Source organism: Miscanthus floridulus, chromosome 12 (assembly GCF_019320115.1).
Source record: "Miscanthus floridulus cultivar M001 chromosome 12, ASM1932011v1, whole genome shotgun sequence".
Taxonomy (NCBI): Eukaryota; Viridiplantae; Streptophyta; class Magnoliopsida; order Poales; family Poaceae; genus Miscanthus; species Miscanthus floridulus.
The window spans coordinates 84,927,534-84,948,706 of NC_089591.1; the positions used below are offsets into that span (position 1 = coordinate 84,927,534).

At 43.7% G+C, this 21,173-nt stretch overlaps 3 protein-coding genes across 4 annotated transcripts in view; 1 reads left to right on the forward strand and 2 right to left on the reverse strand.

The window, feature by feature from the left end:
- Positions 1–232: 232 nt before the first annotated feature.
- On the reverse strand, positions 233–3,798 carry LOC136498147 (probable magnesium transporter NIPA4). Of its 2 annotated transcripts, none has more exons than XM_066494102.1 (9): positions 3,289–3,798; positions 2,573–2,629; positions 2,384–2,474; positions 2,130–2,290; positions 1,898–2,025; positions 1,679–1,816; positions 999–1,091; positions 632–737; positions 233–542 (listed from the first exon to the last, which is right to left on the reverse strand). In XM_066494102.1, the coding sequence occupies exons 1-9, from the start codon at positions 3,473–3,475 to the stop codon at positions 418–420; spliced, it is 1,086 nt and encodes a 361-aa protein (XP_066350199.1). In that variant the 5' UTR covers positions 3,476–3,798; the 3' UTR covers positions 233–417. The 2 variants fall into 2 exon arrangements, with proteins under 2 accessions (XP_066350199.1, XP_066350198.1); XM_066494101.1 differs by having other exon boundaries at positions 629–737.
- A 1,932-nt stretch (positions 3,799–5,730) lies between these two features.
- On the reverse strand, positions 5,731–7,259 carry LOC136495262 (uncharacterized). The gene is made up of 3 exons (XM_066491234.1): positions 7,047–7,259; positions 6,828–6,971; positions 5,731–6,058 (listed from the first exon to the last, which is right to left on the reverse strand). Exons 1-3 carry the CDS (start codon positions 7,257–7,259, stop codon positions 5,915–5,917), a joined length of 501 nt encoding a protein of 166 aa, XP_066347331.1. The 3' UTR covers positions 5,731–5,914.
- Positions 7,260–7,506: 247 nt separating this feature from the next.
- LOC136496294 (uncharacterized) overlaps positions 7,507–21,173 on the forward strand; it is a gene marked incomplete at its 5' end in the record, with an annotated part of 74,400 nt that continues 60,733 nt past the window's right edge. Inside the window, 3 exons of the mRNA XM_066491942.1 lie at positions 7,507–7,577; positions 7,625–7,884; positions 8,024–8,070. Coding sequence (XP_066348039.1) covers positions 7,507–7,577; positions 7,625–7,884; positions 8,024–8,070 — 378 coding nt within the window. The remainder of the gene's footprint in view (positions 7,578–7,624; positions 7,885–8,023; positions 8,071–21,173) is intronic.

Here is a 21,173-nt window from a genome sequence, read left to right on the forward strand (position 1 = left end):
ATAAATTACGCGTCTTTAACACGCTTTATTCGAACAAATGATGCCCCTCAACAAATTGGGCGTTTCCTTCCATCAGGACTGCCAACGTACGGTTCTAGCTTTAGCACAGTGCAAGAGCTGAGACCACTAATGTAGGTACTAGGTACAGTAGGAACATGCTGATAATTCCTATAAAAAAACATGGTGATAAATTCCACCAGACCGCATAGCAACACTAGCAACAGATTTCCACTCGAGTGCTAACCACTGAGAAAATATATTGTAAGTTCGACAAGATGTTGGGCATACATACAAATCTGCCAAGGAAAAAAAAAGCAAAAGAGGGTCCCTACATCGTACCCTTAGTACAAGCTCATGGGTATTATCTATATATACCCACCCCCTAACTCGTGCAAATTAATGATTAGCAAACATACATTAATGTAGTGACCGGAATGATTCGGACGATCTTAGAGGAATTCCTTCACCATCTTCGTCTGTTTGCTTTGAGAATCGCACTGAAGAAGATGTAGGAAGCCGGAAGGAGGATGAGGTCGAAAGCCCTACATTGACACATGAAAAATAATAATCTCAGAACATGGAACCCACAAAGGAACATAGAAAAGTTGGTATGACGAGAAATTTGTACCACCATCAGCCATGTCTTTTGTTTTATGTAGAAGAAAAGTTCCAGAAAGGATCGTAACAAAGCCACACATCTCAGTCACAATTTGTGTAGGATTTTGCCTGTCCCAGTCCTGCACACAGATACAAAATGGAACTAAGTGGTCTCGTCTGCTGAGTACTATCTACTCCAGAAGTATTCACAGGCTATGCCTGAAGCTCAGGCTCATACCATTTCTTATATAGTTTACTTTAATGCAATCCGAGGAAAACTCATAAATTTATATTTGAAATTGGATAGGAACACTGGCTGAATCACTATCTAGTGCCCTGCTCAAATTTCACAACCAAAGCATGAAGCTGAAAAGATAAGCTACAGCAATTGAAACACATACCTTGAACATGATGACACTTGCCAAGATAGTTAAAGATGTGAACATGGTATAATAAATGGGTGACACAACTGCTGTATTAAACGTGTCAAGTGCCTGCGTACAAGGAGGAAAAGGAATCACCATCACCATTTGTTTTAGGAAAATATAATGCTTCATTGGTCAGGCAAGGCTGATGTCGTGGTTAATGAATTGAACTTGGCTCTATATAGTGCTAACTAAAGCTTTAACCATCCAATCATATCACCAATTTTACCAGAAAATTCACACTTCATTTCCCTAAGGTATCAAATCTATCGTAGTTCCCAACATCTGGGGACTACTAGTCCTGCTGGACTAGAAAATAACAAGATAAATAAATGAATGAGTCATATGCCCTTATGCCAATCTCCTCTTTTTTTGCCCAGTTAACTTCTAGAATCCTAGTCACCCTTGTATTATGATGCTTTGCTAGATCAAGGAAAGAAGATAACAACAATTGGTTCAGATGGTAGAAATCAAAATACCTTTTTTTAGCAAAAACAGCAGGGGTTTCAAAAATCAGAATACAGGCAAGGAGAAAAGAAGAAAATAACTGTACAATGTCTATACAGGAAAGGAATTCCAGAAGATAAGATTATACAAAGGAATTAATCCAAGAACACAGGGAAGACTTTAATTTCGCTTTCAAAAAATCAGAATACCTTGTTCAAGTAATTCATCTGGGTAATGATACATGAGATGACAACCAGAGTAAAAGCCCATGTCTGTGGGTATATAAGCTGGTTCATTCCTGAAAAGGTCAGCTTCAATGCTATGCCGAGAGCTTTCACGCTCATGACCTGCATAGTTAGGCCAACGACTTTGTAATAAAACACACAACAGGAGATCATAAACGCATGCTATATCAAAAGAATGCATACCGAGATGGAACCAACAAGAGAGCAAACACCTATGTAGACCATGACATGTGTCTGCCCATAAAGTGGGACAAACCGATAAACAAGTATGGCAGCTATAGCAATTACCACTGCTGCATAACACATGAAGGCTGAAAAACAACATCAAGTGATCATGACTTGGTGGTGTGGTGTAATTATTCAAGAACAATGTAGGCAATTAAGCAGATACAAAACAATGGGCAATAGCAAATACCTGGTTCCGTAGCCAGATCCCACACTTCTGTCACCGACTCAATTTCACGCTCTGGTGGAGCATGAAGGACTATTGTGGTGGATCCCACAACACATAGGACACATCTAAGAATTCCGAATATGTGCAGCTTCTCCCGCAGCATTACATGTGCAAGCACAGCGCTGCAGAACAGAAGCTAGCTCCAGATTAGTGATAAAATGAATAAAAGGTTGCAGTAAGGCAATGCATACAGTTCCATGACTGAGAACTCATGCCTGATAATAATGCTAAGAGCACCAAGAGGAGTGACCAAAATAGCCGGAGCAAATGCATAGGCTGCGAAATTTGCAACTTCTCCAACAATCACTGCCAAAGAATTTCCCAAAAGAGAGACTATGTCAATAAGCTATCTATCTATTATCTATTAGAATGAAACAGAAGAAAAAGAAGAGGCAAGCGCTTACTTGTTATCATGCCAATCCACCAAAGAGGCTCATATAAATAAGAATAACCACCAATCCCTGTCATAACATGGAACATTAATACTGCAGTTTGGTAGTATAAGTGACACAGACAGACACCTCAGGGAAAGAGTACAAAATGAGGCTGAAAATTGCGATACAAACTCCTGTAGGAGGAGGAGGAGGGGGGTTGGAGATACAACATGACATAAGTCTTCTCGATTTTGGGCGTAAGTCAGAGGTGTCATGTACGTGAGTATCAGACACTGAAATTTTTAAGTCAGATCACACGTTACTTACCTGCAATGCAATGCAACACTTAACCAACAAAGTAGTTTGCTAGGGAAAGGTGTGATATTTTGGAGTAGCACAAATTCAGTAAGCTTTAGTCAGTTAACCATTGAAGCAGTTGAACTCCAACTGCAGCTGTTACATAAACATATAACATGAAAAATATTGAAAATGAAATATGCTTTCATCAACAATAGTTATAGATATCAATGGTGATTAACGAGTCAGGCATGTATGGGCTGAGTTCAGTTCATATAGGTAATGAGGTCAAACATGTTAACTCGGGAATGGGCGTCAGGAGAATGAATCTGGTATCCGTTCTATGGTGAACAACAGAGTGAAGACAATTGGGCAATTCTCCGTGACGCATTGAAGAAGCAGGCAAGCGCACGGCGTACGAACAGGGGAGGGGAAAAGAGAAAGCGTACCCGCCCTGACGCCGGAGGATGCGGCCTTCTTGAGTCCCTTCTTCTTGATGATGAAGCTGGCGCCGATGAAGAGGCTGGAGGAGAGCGCGAGCACCAGGCCCTTGATGTTATCCGCCGACATGCCCGTGTACCACCTCCCCCCGCCTGAGGCGGAGGCGGAGGCGGCAGTGGTCGAAGTTACATCCATAGGGCGGGCCCGATGAGGCTATGATGCTCACCAGAGTTACCGCGGGGAGGACGACGAGAAGGGGGCTGGCGGTGCCCTAGCCCCTAGGTGGTGTCATGAGGAGGGGCGGTGCGCATGCGGCAACGAAGTGAAAGCGAGATCCCCCTCTCCCGCCCTATCCTTGGAGGTGCGGCTGGGCGGCGGTTGGGTACCGTACTTTGCCTTGTCGGCTTGTCTCCTCTCCTCGCCGGGGGGCGGGGGAAGCCGGCCGGTGGTCGGTCTGGTGGCGCGGCCGCGGCGAGCCGGCGAGAGGAATGGCTTTTCCTCTTTCCACTCCCGTCCTAAAGTTCCTTCTTTTCCTTTTTTTTTCCGTTATAAACGTCATTATTATTCTTCTATTTTGAAACATGTCATTATAATTTTTTATTTCCACAAATATGTCATAGAATACATATGGACATGGCCTGGACCCAGCTACAGGCGTATACGAAGACGTATACTTCATCACAGCCTCTCTCCCCTGACACTGACACGCGGGCTCTACATGTCATCTTCTTCTCCCTTCTCTCCTCATCTCCCATTGCTGAGTGCGTCGATGGCGATGGCGAGAAGAAGCAGCAGCACGCGGCCGAGCGGAGCTCGCGGGCTGGGCGGCGTGCGGAGGACGCGGCGCACAGAGCTCGCGCCCGACGCAGAGCGGGCGAACTGGGCGGCGCACGGAGCACGCGGCCGAGCTCGCGAGCGTGAGGGCGAGCTGCTGCAGCGGGCGTCCTAGCGCGCGAGCGGGAGCGGGGGCGCCGGTGGCGAGGCGCGAGCGGTCGCGGGCCATGTCTGCCACCGTCTGGGAGAGGCCTAGCCGGAGCTCCCGCCGGCCATGGCGTCGGTGCAGGAGGCCGGGCTCGTGAGCGCGAGGAAGAGCTGCTGCAGCAGGTGTCCGAGCTTGCGAGCGGGAGCCGCGGCACCGGCGGAGAGGCGCGAGCGGTCGCGGGCCATGGTTGCCGGCATCGAGGAGAGGCCTAGCCAGAGCTCCCTTCGGCCATGGCATTGTGGGAGGCCAGGTTCGCGAGCGCGCGCGCGAGCAGCTGAAACGACCGGTCAGGCTCGTGAGCAAGAGCGGCGACGCCCGCTGCTAGGCGCGAGGGGCCGCGGGCCATGGCGTCGGTGCGGGAGGTGTTGGACGCTGACGCCGCGGTGTCCGCCCCAAGAGCGGCATTGAGCAGCAGAGCAGGAAGAGGATGGAGCGGTAGAGGGTGAGGCCAAGCAGGCACCATGGACGACTCTGTACTTGAGTTGCCGGCCGCCATGGATGCCCGCGTCGCCTTGACTCCGACCAGTGCCACAGGATCCAACCACAGCGCCACCGCTCAACCCTATCCGAGGAGCGCACTAGCTGCTACCTGTGTAGGCCGTGCTCGCCAGGCTGCGCCAGCATACCAGCGGCGCGCCTCCTACGCCCTACCGACTAGAACTCCATCGCCGGGATATGAACGCCAAACCGAACTTGGATGTTTTGCTGAACGACACAGAGCTGTGGCCGGGCGAGCGGGAGCGGCTGCTACGGGCGGGTGAGCTCGCAAGCAGGAGAGGTGCGAGTCGCCCAGACCGCGAGCTGCTGCTTCTTGCCATCGCCATCGACGCGCTCAGCAAGGGAAGATGAGGGGGAAGGAAGAAGAAGATGACATGTGGGGCCCGCGTGTCGGTGACAAAGCAGAGAGGTTGTGATGAAGTATACGTCTTCGTATACTCCTGCAGCTGGGCCCAGGCCGTGTCCATATGTATTATGTGGCATATTTGTGGAAAACGAAAAATTATAATGGCATGCTTCAAAATAGACGAATAGTAATGACGTTTCTCCAAATATCGAACATTATAATGGCATGAATCCAAATAACCTTTTTCTTTTTCCTCGTTTTTTCTTTTCCAAAAGTAAATTGAAATTAAACCTCCAGCGAAACTATCTGTTTCAATCGTGGAGTCGTGGTGTCTACTGAATCATTGCCAAATTTGTGTCTACTGTCCAGATTTGATTTGGCCGGGTTATTATTGATTTATTAGTTTGTGTAGTCAGTCAGCAGTTGCCAAAACAGAAGAGATGTTTGTGTAGCCAGCAGGCTAACGATGATTCACCTTCATTTCTAGTGGATCAGAAGAGATAACAGATGGTCCACTGTAAGAGGTAGGAGTTCACAATAAACACAATAACTAGCTGATGGTCTCATCGAGGGAGTAATAATACTGAATACCATCTGCACGGCACAAAGAAATAGAAATGAGGCTATTTTCTGTCACATATACACAGTTGTAACACTTGTCCAAGCACACCACACCCTACTAGTCTACTACCATACCATATGCTCAGGGCAGCATCGTGAGAATATAAGCACCAGTAGGGAAGAAGAAAAAAAACCCAGCAGATTACAACATGCTGCCACAGCACAAGGCCACCTCGATTCAGTCAGATCAGAGTTTACTATATGCTCCACCAAGGTACTTGGAGTAGCGAGCTTGAGCGATGATTTTGCTAGATTTCTTCTTCAGTTCCACAACGACCACCCCTACTACCTTGCCAGCGCGTAGAACCTTCGCTTCGATATCAATCTCTTCCTACACGAAACCAAGCATCTCATGCCTATCAGTGTCAGCATCAGTCCCTAAATCCGAAAACACCATCATCATCATCCATAGCAAATCAACTTCATAAGTGAAGACCGATTATTTACTCAATTAATAATCTGGCTTGCTCGTCGTCTACATACCAATCGAAAAGAGGTAAAAGGGAAACAACTTGACACAATCTAGCTTTAGCACTAGAACACTGCTACTATGAAGCTGTGAATCGAGGAGGTGCGATCATGATTACACATACAATGACGATTCGTAACAAAAATGTTTGAATCCACCCATCTCATGATAATCATCATGCTGCCAATATAAGAGAAACCGGAAACGTGCTTATTCCCAAATCACAATGGTGTGATGACATTGGTACATAACACAATCCTGCTTATTCATCGACATCGCCTACCAAGTGTGAATGCCAGACCATGCTATTAGGCTCACTGGCTAACTGGCAGGACAAGGCATGTGTCTCATTTCATCAAAGATTAGATGAGCCTCTTGTGTTGTGTTCATCTTGTTGCAGCCAATTATACCAATCGGGTAATTTGTCAAGTCTCAAGTGTCAGCCACTTATCCTATACTACATCGTAGTAATTTGTGGAGGAGTGAAAATTCCTTCAAGAGTGTGCAACCAATGAACAATATGGTCGTATAGATCATAGATGGCATACATATTATGTCGCGTCTGATACTGTAGTACTAGTATGTAGCAGTAGCAGTAGCAGCAGTAGTCACAGGGATCAAGGTTACTCACATCAGCAAAAGCAGCATCAAGGTAGGATATGTTCATCTCAAGGGGCGAGCCCCTGGTGCAGAGACCGGCAGTGGCAAAGGCGGCGGAGGCAACCAAATCGACTAGGGAGGCGGTTGCACCATCGTGTAGGAAGCCGCCTGAATTCTACATCGAGAACCATTCGGTCTAAGGGATCTGGAATCAGATGACACAACTCGACTGGGGGGCAAGGTGGGTGACCAGTAGTCTAGAGGGGACAGTGAAATGGCAGAGGAGTGTGCCGAGCTGGAGGACCTGGACGACGCGGATTCCCCTAAGGACGAAGGCGTCGTAGAACCCCGAGAGCAGTCTGGGCAGTTGCTCCGCCTCCACCTCTGCCTTAGTTATGGAGGTCACCTCCAGCAGCCGCCTCGCCGTCTCCAACAACTTGGAATCGTAGTAGTCGGAGGCCATCGTTCCTTCCCACCAGAATTGAGGAAGAGGACCAAAGCGAGAAAGAGACGACAGGGAGTTAGAGGGACAGGTGGAGAGGCGTCCCCACGTCTTTACGCTTTCAAAGGCAAGTCACGTAATACGTTAACAGCGCCTTCTCTCCTTCATTCCTGCCGGTGGCGATGACGATGAGATGAGGTTGGCCGCCATCTTCGGCGAGGCCAAGCCGGAGAAATCCGACAACGAAGCAGATGCTCTCCTGCGTTGACTCGTGCTCTTCCGCTCCCACTCCCATGGTGGCCTCCGCATCATCGCCACCGACCTCCACTCCCTCGCCTAGCACAGCTCCTCTTCCCTGCCACCGCCCGAGGTATTCAGTTCATATCTTCTCCATCCTACTCCTACACTTCACTACCCTGCCTGGCTAAACGCCTGAACCTAAAAGTCTTTGCCTACCTCTACACGAACATGATGTTGTATGCAGGTCCTGATACCGCTGAGCTTGTGGCTACCAAGGCAAAGGGACTACCTCGCATCACTATCTCTCTCGATAGAGTTGCTGCATCTGTGCTCAAAGATGTCATTGCTGATTTCTCCCTTGCGCTCTATGAATCTTACAAGACCAAGCAGGAACATGCATCCAGAGGTGGTTCTTTTGGCTTGTTGCTTATTCTTCTATATTCCTATAATTGTTTCTTTTTCAATATCTTCATTCTTAACCACAACAAGGAAATTTTAATTTATTTATCATCTTTGTGCCAAATTCTGTTTTCCTTCTTTTGCAGAACAAGACCAAGTCTCACAGCTCATGCAAAGTCTAGCCTCTGAAAGAGTAGGTTATCCCACCATTACTATTAGTACGAACTTGGTACTGGTGCTCTTGCTTATGCTGCTGCTTGATGAACAAAGTTGGGTACACACTGTCTTAAGATAGCTTACTCATTTGACGTACATATTTGCCTGTCAGAATGTCAAGCAATTTTGCAGTCTACTCTGGGTTGCCATATATAGCATGTTAAAGCAGTTTTTGGCAGCCTAAAAACGAGCGCCTGGTTGTTTATAATGTATATAATGCTTATATTCAGTGCTCCATTCTTTTAGTAAAATGCTTCTGAGTCATGAAATTAAGTTCCAACACGTTGGTTTCATGTGTTAGCTAGCGTTATAACATACTATTAGATATCATTTCCTTTTTCTCACTTTTGAGAGAACCATTGGGTTTCATTGTGATCTAATGCAGCAAAACACTTCATTCCTATGCAGTTTTCTTGGTTCAATATTTGGGTATTTAGAATGCATTACTGTCGGTGTTTCGAGTTGCCACCAACAAGTAAATTTCTAATATTGCGCGTCTGGCTTGGATGGTGTGCTAAGAGGACACGATGTGCTGTTCTGCCTAACCCTCATATGAACACTAACAGGCACGTCAGTTCGCCATGACGTTCGCCAGGATGGAGTGGAGCGCCATGACCAGGAGACGAGCCTGCGCATGGCGCCAGTGACGGACAGGGCCGCGACGTGAAGCTGTCCCTGCTGACGTCTACATGGTCGGTGGGTGCCCTATCAATCTTCAGGTAGACATTCGTTTCGACAGTCTCAGTAGACTTTTTAGGCTCCTTCCACGCAGTACCCGTGCACCTACTCAGCAGGTGCAACATCAGCAGCCCCAAGGACAGCAGGTCCCACCTCGTCTAGGACAGGGAAACAAGCCGGGTGCTTGTTTCAAATGTGGCAAGGATGGCCACTATGTCCGAGAGTGTCCGTAAAACCAGTCAGCCTAGTCTGCTCAACCATCGGCTAACTCCATACTAGTCAAGCGGACAGTGATCAAGAAGAAAGTGCCAGTCAGCCGATCTAGACAGGTGAATTTCATGGAGGCTGAGCAAATATTGCAAAATGAACCGGTGATGGCTGGTATGTTCACCATTGATTCCCATCCAGCTTATGTGTTATTTGATTCTGGTGCATCACATTCATTCATGAGCATGGATTTTGCACACCAGCACAATATACCTCTTATGGCTATACTATTTGCCTATAGAATTAGTAATCTAGGTGCACAGATGTGCGTTAATACTCGGACATATATAGTGAGCTTGGTATTAGCCACTCATACTTACCGTCTCTAGTTCATGATACTGCATGGGCAGGGCATTGATGCAATTCTAGAAATGAACTGGTTACGTGTATATGGGGTAGTCTTGGATTGGAAGAAGAGAATTATCAAGTTACGGCTTCCTTCTTCTGAGGATAGGATGTCTCTTCTCGTTCCCTTAGATCCAGCCTTATCTGTTGCTGCTCATGCTGAAGCCTCTCCTGATCTTACCTCTATTCCGGTAGTATGTGAGTACCAGGATATTTTTCCTGAAGATCTACCTAGGTTGCCACCAAACAGAGATGTGGAGTGCTCCATTGAGCTAGAGCCTGGCACTGCTCCTATCTCCTGACGCTCGTACCGCATGACTCCAAAAGAATTGGCTGAAATGAAGAAATAGTTGGAAGAATTGCTAGAAAATGGCTTCATCCATCCTAGCTCTTCAGCATGGGGTTGTCTAGCCATTTTTGTGAAGAAGAAGGATTGCACTCTTCGGATGTGTGTGGATTACCACCATCTTAATGCGGTAACCATTAAGAACAAGTATCCTTTGCTCCGTATAGATACTTTGCTCGATCAGCTAGCTGGTGCCAAGGTGTTCTCCAAGATTGACCTCTATTTAGGCTATCATCAGATTAAGATTAGATCACAAGATATATCAAAGACAACTTTTTTCTACTAGGTATGGGTTGTATGAATACCTAGTCATGTCTTTTGGTCTCACCAACTGTGGCAGAACCTCCTAAGTTATAGGGCCCACATGCACCTGTCACTGTCCGACGACTTTTGACATTTATGCATATGTTTCCAATAACTTAAAAAGACTGTCGGGTGTCCTCGGGGAACCCTGAATCATCCACGATTTTCGAGCAGGATCACGTTATAGAGTCATTGCAGTATTACAACATTTATTCAAATATCAAAACCAGAGTAAAAACAGCAGAAGTCTTACGATAACATAGTTTACAAACCAGTTGTTTCAAACCTTACAAACTAAGTTCGATAATTATTACAAACCATAGTAGTAGTGGAGTGGCATAATTAATATAGACATATCACACAAAATAAACATCCTGCCCAAGGATCACACATTTACTTCTCATCGTCAGAACGAACGATAGTCATGTAGCATAATCCAAAACAGATCTGCTCATGAGGCTCACCTGCAACAAGGGTCAACGAACCCTGAGTACGAAAGTACTCAACAAGACTTATCCGAAATATTAACTGATAAACTCAGTAATACAGGCTCAGGGATTCAAGGTATAACTTTAACAATGATCAAAGTTCTTTTGCGTAAAAGCTCTTTTAACAACATTCTTTATATAGAAAACTTCTCAAGAATTATATACAAAGCTGACACGATCCGCACTGAGATCATGAAACTTCATATCCAACACCTTCACAAGCCTTATTCAAGTTCCGGTTATTAATTCTACGATGATGAACAGTGAGTGGAGTCTCCTTAACCGAGGAGCAACGATGATTCGAACCGATTAAGAACCCAGCTGTGGATTCCAGACCACACGACATATGCAGGTCCCCGACCTACATATACCAACCTACCCTCGGATCCCCTAAAACAAGAACGGGTCCGCGCCACCCGAGAACACAGTACTCCACCATTCCAGCCCATGGCCACGTGGGTACACGCTATTCCCGCCATCTCTCCACTCTCAGTGCGCGAGTAGCCATTCTCGTAATAGAATTGCCAAGTTCAGGCTTACCGGAGTATGTGGTTAGTACTACAAATTCTCACCTCATACAATTCAACAACGGACGTGCCTTAATTGACACAGGCGGAAAGACCCCGCTCACAAGACCTCCATGTCTGGTGGCTCACACTCACCGAGTCCGCCCGGTCTAGATTTATTACTCCACATTCCCATATCACATGCTAACATAATTAACCAATGTTCCATTTAAAACTTGCAGGTGGCAGGTAGTCACTCGACTTTCATCGTTCTACGCATAGCTAAGCAAAACTAGGCATATACGAGTTTAAAAACTGGTAATATGGTAAACATGGAATAACAAGGGTGGTAATGCACCAATTAGGCTCTTACTTAACTCCTAACCACTTAATGCAGTAACGGAAAGCAAAAGCGAAATTAATTTGTAAAACACAAGGTAGGGTTGTATGCATCCGGGGCTTGCCTTTGTTGATGGAAAAGTCCGGTTCCTGCGACGTTTCACAACTATTCGATCCGACCTCAACAGACGGATTAACTTCTTTCATGACTTGATTAACTACTACATGTTCACCTTCGTTCACTACACGTAGTAACAATGCCATGTTTAACATGATGTGGAATACGAAACATGATGCTCTATGATGGATGCAAAATTAATAATTTGAATACAACTTTCCTTCGCGGTACAGTTGCAAGTCAAACTAATCAAACCTTTTTCACAACACCCAAATCAATTGCCAAGGATCATTATCAACTAATGACCCAAGGTCATCACTCAATCCAAAAGTCCAAACAAAAACCTAAATCATTAAAAGTTACTATTCGCTTTTATGAATTAATTATTTAATTCAAAATTATGAAATAAATCAACTTATTCTAATTGAGCTCAAAATTTTAGTACATGTTCATTACCTGGTGACTAAGTGGCAAAATAAATTTTATAATTTTTGGATAAATAAATAAGCCTAGAAAAATCACAGAAAGTCATTTATTAATTAATTGAGCAATTTTTATCATATTCCAAAAATACTGAAAATCAATATTTCAAATTTTTGTCATATAATATACATCATAGAGAATTCACACAAAAATTTTTATAATTTTTGGAGCTCTAAATAATTCTACACAAAAATAACAAATTATAGCACTATTCATTTAAATCTGAAAAACAGAAAATTCATTTTGAACGTTGAGTCACTGACATGGTGACCCCACCTGTCATCTTCTACCTCGCGCTTTGACTACGATGATGATGGCGCTGACCGGCGATATCTCGCCGCCGGTGAGTCCAACGGCGACGGCCAAGGTACCTACACCCTCCCCGAGACTAGGCACATCCATTTTGAGCACAAGCCTGACTAACTATGGACTGGACCGAACACTACATCGGCCATGGCGGCCACGACGGCGTGGCTACGCTACGCCGGCGAAATAAAGCCAAAAACGGTGAAACAGAGGGCATAGGAAGGTCCAGTAGCTCACCACGAACACGTTGGAGCAAAGAACGAGACCGGATAAGCTTCGGTGACACGGGTCAACGTTGACAGCGGTCACGGCAGAGCGATCTTCGACGACGGTGATGCTCCAGTAGCTGTGGTGGTCAAAATGGGAAACCAATGGGTCACAAAGCACTACATCATTACGGCGAAGCCGAAGCAAGACTCAGTAAGGGCAGAGACTCACCGTAGCGCGCTAGCCACGGCGACGTGCACTCCACGGTGGTGCTGCCGGCCGTGAGGAAGAAAAGCGCCGAACGGCGTTTCCCGATGATGGCAAGCGACCAGGGCTAGTTATTTAGGTGCGCAAGGATGAGACGGAGCTGGGACAAGCTTATCAGCGACGGTGAAGCACTACGGCATCGACGTGAGCTTGCCGAAGTTATGGCCGTGGCGTCGAAAAAACAGAGCAAGAGAGCGGAGGCAAACGGCGACGGCCAAGGCTAAGTAGAGCGGCTCAGAAGCGCAAGAAAGCTGCGCTGTGGCCTTCACCGCGCCAGCATGATGTCAAAGACGGCCACGACCGCGCCTGGAAGCAAACCGAAGATCGCCGGCCATGTAGCTAGGGCGGCGAGTACTGTTCACCGAAATTACAGATTTGCCATTCGGTTTCAAATTCAAATTACTCCCAAATTTGTATAGTAACTCAAAAATATCCAAAAATAAAAGTTGTTTAAAATCAAAAGTTCTACAACTTTGCTTTTATAACCAACCCCTAATTCTATCTAGATTTTGAAATGATCTTTTAAATTCAAATAGGGGATATTTAACGAATTACGCCTTTTTGAATTACTCAAAATTTTTCTAAACAACTTGAAAAACTCCAAAAACAAACTTTGTATAACTTGCCAAGCTCTACACTTTTGCTTTTGGGTCCAACCCCAAAATATGCTTAGATTTTGAAATGGATTTTCAGGGTAGGGTTTAAATGTTGAAAAGCGGGGTTTTCTGGAAAAATTCAAAATCCAAACAAATATTGAACTTGAGTCAAACAATACAATTCAACATTCATTACACAATTGTAAACTTGTTTTAGTAAATGTACATCAAAGTTTTCACCAAATGCCAAATGCTTTGCAATGCATATGATGACATGTCAGATTTTAATATTTAAACACCCGAGGTGTTACAATCCTTCCCCCTAAAAGAAATCTCGCCCCGAGATTCAAAGCCATAGGGTAAGTAATGGAAAAGGAAATGTGTCAGTCCAAAAACATCCAAAACTTGCCTATAAAACAGCTAAGGTTCCTTTACAAAACACAACTTGTAGCAATCGAGCACAACTAACACTACTCTATTCTATATTGACGCTAGAAACTCTGGAAACTTTTCTAACAAGTAATCTTCTGATTCCCAAGTAGCTTCATCTTCTGAATGTTGATTCCATTGTATTTTATAGAACTTGATTGTCCGTCTTCAAGTAACACAATCTTTCTGATCTAACACTCGGATAGGATATTCGGAATAGGTTAAATCCGGTTCTAGTTCTACTCCAATTTCAACATTTTGTTCAGGCACTCGGAGACACTTCTTCAATTGAGAAACATGAAACACATCATGCACAGCTACAAGATGTTCAGGTAACTTCAAACGATATGCCACTTTTCCATACCTTTCCAAAATTTGATATGGTCCAATATATCGGGGTGCCAACTTTCCTTTAACACCGAAACGGGTAACTCCCTTCATTGGTGATACTTTCAGATATACAAAATCTCCTTTGGTAAATACCAATGGTCTCCGTCTTCTATCCGCATAACTCTTTTATCGGGATTGAGCTATCTTCAAATTACTCTATATTTGTCTAACCTTGTCTTCTGTTTCTTTCACAAGGTCAACTCCAAAGAATCTTCTTTCTCCAGGCTCAGACCAACTCAATGATGTCCTACATCTACGACCATAGAGTGCTTCAAATGGAGCCATTCTAATGCTTTCCTGATAACTATTGTTGTATGAGAACTTGGCCAAAGGTAAGCATTCGTCCCACTTATTGGAATAGTTAAGGACACAACACCTTAACATATCTTCAAGTACTTGATTAACTCTTTCAGTCTGTCCATCAGTTTGCGGATGATAAGCTGTACTATATAGAAGTTTGGTACCCAATGAAGAATGCAATTGTTTCCAAAAGTTGGAGACAAATTGTGTACCTCTATCTGACACAATAGTCTTGGGTACTCCATGGAGACTCATGATTCTTGCTAAATACATCTTGGCATATTGGATCATAGGATATATTGTCTTGACTGGAAGAAAATGTGCAGACTTAGTGAGTTGATCTACAATAACCCATACTGAGTCAAATCCCTTTGATGTCTTGGGTAGACCAACAATAAAATCCATACTTATATCCTCTCACTTCCAAGATGGAATAGGTAATGGTTGTAATTCACCAGCAGACCTTAAATGTATAGCTTTCACCTTTTGACAAGTATCACACTTTGCTATATATCTAGCAATCTCTATTTTCATTTTAGTCCACTAGAATCTTTGCTTCAAGTCATGGTACATCTTGTTACTTCCCGGATGGATTGATAACCTAGTAGCATGTGCCTCATCTAGAATTGACTGCTGCAACTCAGGAACTTTTGGTTGAACCACAACACATCTTCATTGTCAATACTAAAGCATTCCGCTTTTCCATTCTTGACTCTTTCCTTGATATGGGCTATACCCTTGTTTTCCTTCTGAGCAGCAATAACTTGATCTCGAATAGTGGCTTCAATAATTATGTTGGTCAAACTTCCTTGTTGAATTACTTCTACATTCAACTTTTCCATTTCTTGACATAAATTCAAACCCATTGTTCTCACTGTTAGACAATTGCAATAACTTTTGCGACTGAGGGCATCTGCAACCACATTTGCTTTACCGGGGTGATAATGTACTTCCAAATCATAATCCTTAATCAGTTCTAACCATCTTCTTTGTCGCATGTTCAACTCTGACTAAGTAAAGATATACTTTAAGCTTTTGTGGTCTGTATACATATGGCACGTATTACCAAGCAGGTAATGCCGCCAAATCTTCAGAGCATGAACCACAGCTGCTAACTCCAAGTCATGAGTTGGATAATGTTCTTCATGTTGCTTAAGTTGCCTAGATGCATAGGCAATGACTCGGCCTTCTTGCATCAACACACCTCCAATACTAATACCTGAAGCATCACAATAAATATCAAACGGCTTCTCAATGTCAGGTTGGGCTAATACTGGTGCAGTGGTTAACAATCTCTTCAAAGTCTGGAAAGCCTTCTCATAATCTGATGACCAGACAAACTTAACTTGGTTCTTCAACAATTCAGTTATGGACTTTGATATCTTTGAGAAATCTGGAATAAACCGACGGTAATATCCCGCCAAACCCAGAAAACTCCAAACTTGATGAACTGTGGTTGGCGGTTTCCAATCAAGCACATCCTTCACTTTGCTTGGATCAACTGCAACTCCTTCGGCTGACAAGACATGTCCAAGAAATTGCACTTCCTTAAGCCAAAAATCACACTTGTTGAACTTGGCATATAGTTGATATTCTCTCAAACGGGTCAGAATAATTCTGAGATGTTCCGTATGTTCTTTCTTGTTCTTGGAATATACTAAAATGTCATCAATAAACACTACTACAAACTTGTCTAGCTCAGGCATGAATACTGAGTTCATTAGATACATGAAATGAGCTGGAGCATTTGTCAAACCAAAAGACATTACCAAGTATTCATATAACCCATATCTTGTGGTAAATGCTGTTTTGGGAATATCCTCAGGCTTTATCTTGATTTGGTGATATCCTGATCTCAAATCTATCTTGGAGAAAACTTTGGCTCCAGCCAATTGATCAAAAAGCAGATCTATCTGAGGTAATGGATACTTATTCTTGATGGTCACTTCATTCAATGGACGATAGTCAACACATAACCTCAGGGTCTCATCTTTCTTTTTCACAAAAATTGCTGGACATCCCCAAGGTGAAGAACTAGGTTGGATAAACCCTTTCTCAATCAATTCTTGTAACTGAGTTTTCAACTCGACCAATTCCTTAGGTGGCATCCTATAAGCTCTCCAAGAAATCGGAGCTGTTCCAGGTTGTAACTCTATATTGAACTGTACATCCCTATCAGGTGGTAGACCGGGTAAATCTTTATGAAACACATCCGAAAATTCACACACTACCGGAATATCTCTAATCTCTTTGACAACAGTTGCACAAATCTTGCTCACTGATCTTCTTAGGGTTGGAAGTTGGATAAGAAGTTGAGAATTACTATCAGGCAAACTCACTCTTAAGGTCCTATTCAAAGCATCTATAACAGCCTTATGCTGATACATCCAATTCATTCCCAAGATTATATCTATATCCTGATCCTTAAGGATAATCATGGTAGTGGGAAAAATATGCCCACCCAGGTTTACGGGTACCTGGTATACCATTTCTTTAGTACATAGACGTCCCTCGGGCGACTGTATAAAGAAACTTTCCTTTGTTGCCCCAATTGAAATTTCATGCTTCACGACAAATGTTCTATTGATGAATGAATACAATGTGCCAGAATCAAAAAGTATAACTGCAGGGTGATTGGCAACAGGAAACATACCCATCATCACTGGCTCCCCTTTCAGAATTTCTCCAGCTTGAATATAGAACACCCGTCCTGTCTTTCTCTCATCTTTGCCCTTCTGAGCATTCTGATTGGGGTTCCTGTTTGGTGCCTGACCCTATTGTTGATTAGCAAGGGCTTTCTGATAATTTTGATTAGCCTGCCTAGGATATGGACATTCCCTAGAGAAATGACTAGTCCTTCCACAATTGTAGCATGGATAGTTGTGACCCTGGGATGTTGGAGCATTGCCCCCAGGAGCATTGGTTGATTGTGAACTCGGATAGGTTATAGCAGGACGGACATTTGACTGTTGCCCGGCTTGGAACTGCGGCGGACGATAAGGAGGACGATTATGCTGTACTGGATGATAAATCACCCTCTGCCTCTTCTGATTTCCCCCAAAAGATCCAGACGGCACACTCTTTTTCTTTTTGAGCTCCTTATGCTGCCGATACTTTGACTCTGAAGCAATTGCAATATTTACTGCCTCATGATAAGTAACATTAGTGCAAGTGGTCATCATAGTCTGCAACTTGGTATTCAGGCCTCTCATAAACCACCTCTTCTTCTTGGCATCGGTATTGACATGTTCGGATGCATATTGGGACAGATGATTAAATCTTCCCACATACTGCATCACGCTTTGATCTCCTTGTTTCAAAGCAAGGAATTCATCTAGCTTCATAGCCATCACTCCTTCAGGGATATAATGGGCTCTGAAGGCAGTACGGAACTCAGCCCAAGTTATTGGAATGCCAGCAGGTTGCATAGCCACTAAGTTTGCCCACCAAGCACTTGCTGCTCCTCTAAGTTGTTGGGCGGCAAACGTAGGTTTCTGATACTCCGTGCATGGGATAAGGTCAAATTTCTGCTCCATGGTTCGAAGCCAGTCATCAGCCTCTAATGGTTCATTTGCCTTGGTGAACACCGGGGGTCTTGTGTCTGTGAAATCAACATATGTAGCCTCTTGGCGGTTATGGTGGCGTCCACGGTTTCCGTACATCTGATTCTGATTACTCTGAGCCATCTCATGAAGCAAACGAGAATTTTCAGCCATCACATTGACAAGTGCAGTTATAGCATCAACTAAATTGGTTGGAACTGGTGGCGGATCTGGAATACCGTCCTCATCTTGTGAAGTTCCCGGAATAAACGAACCCCGCGTACGACGCATCTGCTCATAACAAACCAAACTTTATTCACATGTCTTTATTGAATTGTACCAAAGCTTACTCTAGACACATTAAATAGAGTTTACTAATGTACAATCAAACCCACGAGTACGAAAATAGAACTACATAACTTAACTAGAGCTACTATTATACAACTCTACTCTTTTCCTCAATTTCTTCAAACTTCAGGCTCGGTATCTATTCCGGAATTATTACCGCCTTCATCATCACTTTCATCGATCATTACTAATTCTTCAGGATCTTCTTCTTCTTCCTCTCCCGATTCATCATCATCGGTAAGGATGACACCGGGGTCCATGGCATTAGCTTGAGGCTCATGATTCGGATTTAGTAGATTGCTAAGCCTATGAACTTCCTCATGTAGATATGTATTATGTTCTAAATCTTCTACATAGAATTCTAGCTCATGAGTTCTAGCTCTAGCTACATTTTCCCTGTGCCAAGCTTCATTTCTTCCTTCCACCGTATGAACTAGCATACTTTCGTAGTTCCTGTGTGCGGTGGTGAGATGCCTCAATTGATCCTGTAATTCTCCCACCTGTATAGCATCCAAAGCCCTATCTCTAGTAGCTTGTGCTAACTCTGCGGAAATCCTCTGTATCTCTACCTTAGGATCAGGCCTAGAACTGCTACTGCTAGCACCATCGTTTCTAGGGGCAAGTTGGTGACGAGGAACTCCTTTGGGTCCAGTGGACTTACGGGGCGTCATCTTGGCACGAGCCATACTGTAGGAAGCCAATTTAATCCAAGTAAGATCATTTGATCAAAATCTAAAAAAAATAGCTAAGAGGGATTACATTCCTCAAACCAGACTCACTACTTAACTCCAGACTAAGAGGTGAAGGAAGTAATAAGTAAATTATTCCTGATGCATGAATCATTCTTACGAACAAAAACACCAAAGTTTATAATGCACATAAACAACATTTATTTTTATATAGGGCATAGTATGATTACTACTCCACCACACAAAAAACTTTTAATCAAATAGGGAATGGTGAGAAAGAAATAAGATAAGTCAGAAGCAATTTGGACTAAATTACCAAGTTAAATTTAGTCATCCAAATCATTTTGAAGTTTTCTTTGTAAAACAATACAACAAAAACCTTGTAACAATAGCTCTGATACCATTCTGTGGCAGAACCTCCTAAGTTATAGGGCCCACATGCACCTGTCACTGTCCGACAACTTTTGACATTTATGCATATGTTTCCAATAACTTAAAAAGACTGTCGGGTGTCCTCGGGGAACCCCGAATCATCCACGATTTCCGAGCAGGATCATGTTACAGAGTCATTGCAGTATTACAACATTTATTCAAATATCAAAACCAGAGTAAAAACAGCGGAAGTCTTACGATAACATAGTTTACAAACCAGTTGTTTCAAACCTTACAAACTAAGTTCGATAATTATTACAAACCATAGTAGTAGTGGAGTGGCATAATTAATATAGACATATCACACAAAATAAACATACTGCCTAAGGATCACACATTTACTTCTCATCGTCAGAATGAACGATAGTCATGCAGCACGATCCAAAACAGATCTGCTCATGAGGCTCACCTACAACAAGGGTCAACGAACCCTGAGTACGAAAGTACTCAACAAGACTTATCCGAAATATTAACTGATAAACTCAGTAATGTAGGCTCAGGGATTCAAGGTATAGCTTTAACAATGATCAAAGTTCTTTTACGTAATAGCTCGTTTAACAACATTCTTTATATAGAAAACTTCTCAAGAATTATATACAAAGCTGACACGATCCGCACTGAGATCATGAAACTTCATATCCAACACCTTCACAAGCCTTATTCAAGTTCCGGTTATTAATTCTACGATGATGAACAGTGAGTTGAGTCTTCTTAATTGAGGAGCAACGACGATTCGAACCGATTAAGAACCCAACTGGGGATTCCAGACCACACGACATATGCAGGTCCCCAACCTACATATACCAACCTACCCTCGGATCCCCTAAAACAAGAACGGGTCCGCGCCACCCGAGAACATAGTACTCCACCATTCCAGCCCATGGCCACGTGGGTACACGCTATTCCCGCCATCTCTCCACTCTCAGTGCGCGAGTAGCCATTCTCGTAATAGAATTGCCAAGTTCAGGCTTACCAGAGTATGTGGTTAGTACTACAAATTCTCACCTCATACAATTCAACAACGGACGTGCCTTAATCGACACAGGCGGAAAGACCCCGCTCACAAGACCTCCATGTCTGGTGGCTCACACTCACTGAGTCCGCTCAGTCTAGATTTATTACTCCACATTCCCATATCACATGCTAACATAATTAACCAATGTTCCATTTAAAACTTGCAGGTGGCAGGTAGTCACCCGACTTTCATCGTTCTACGCATAGCTAAGCAAAACTAGGCATATACGAGTTTAAAACTGGTAATATGGTAAACATGGAATAACAAGGGTGGTAATGCACCAATTAGGCTCTTACTTAACTCCTAACCACTTAATGCAGTAACGGAAAGCAAAAGCGAAATTAATTTGTAAAACACAAGGTAGGGTTGTATGCATCCGGGGCTTGCCTTCGTTGACGGAAAAGTCCAATTCCTGCGACGTTTCATAAGTATTCGATCCGACCTCAACAGACGGATTAACTTCTTCCATGACTTGATTAACTACCACGTGTTCACCTTCGTTCACTACACGTAGTAACAATGCCATGTTTAACATGATGCGGAATACAAAACATGATGCTCTATGATGGATGCAAAATTAATAATTTGAATACAACTTTCCTTCGCGGTACAGTTGCAAGTCAAACTAATCAAACCTTTTTCACAACACCCAAATCAATTGCCAAGGATCATTATCAACTAATGAC

Coding starts and splice junctions, on each gene's coding strand:
- LOC136495262 (XM_066491234.1), bottom strand. CDS start 7,259: ATGGCCTCCGACTACTACGATTCCAAGTTGTTGGAGACGGCGAGGCGG. Junction 6,972..7,046: donor CTGTCCCCTCTAGACTACTG/GTCACCCACCTT, acceptor TTCTCGATGTAG/AATTCAGGCGGCTTCCTACA. Junction 6,059..6,827: donor TTGATGCTGCTTTTGCTGAT/GTGAGTAACCTT, acceptor GGTTTCGTGTAG/GAAGAGATTGATATCGAAGC.
- LOC136498147 (XM_066494101.1), bottom strand. CDS start 3,475: ATGGATGTAACTTCGACCACTGCCGCCTCCGCCTCCGCCTCAGGCGGG. Junction 2,026..2,129: donor GGATCTGGCTACGGAACCAG/GTATTTGCTATT, acceptor GTTGTTTTTCAG/CCTTCATGTGTTATGCAGCA. Junction 543..628: donor AAAAGACATGGCTGATGGTG/GTACAAATTTCT, acceptor GTGTCAATGTAG/GGCTTTCGACCTCATCCTCC.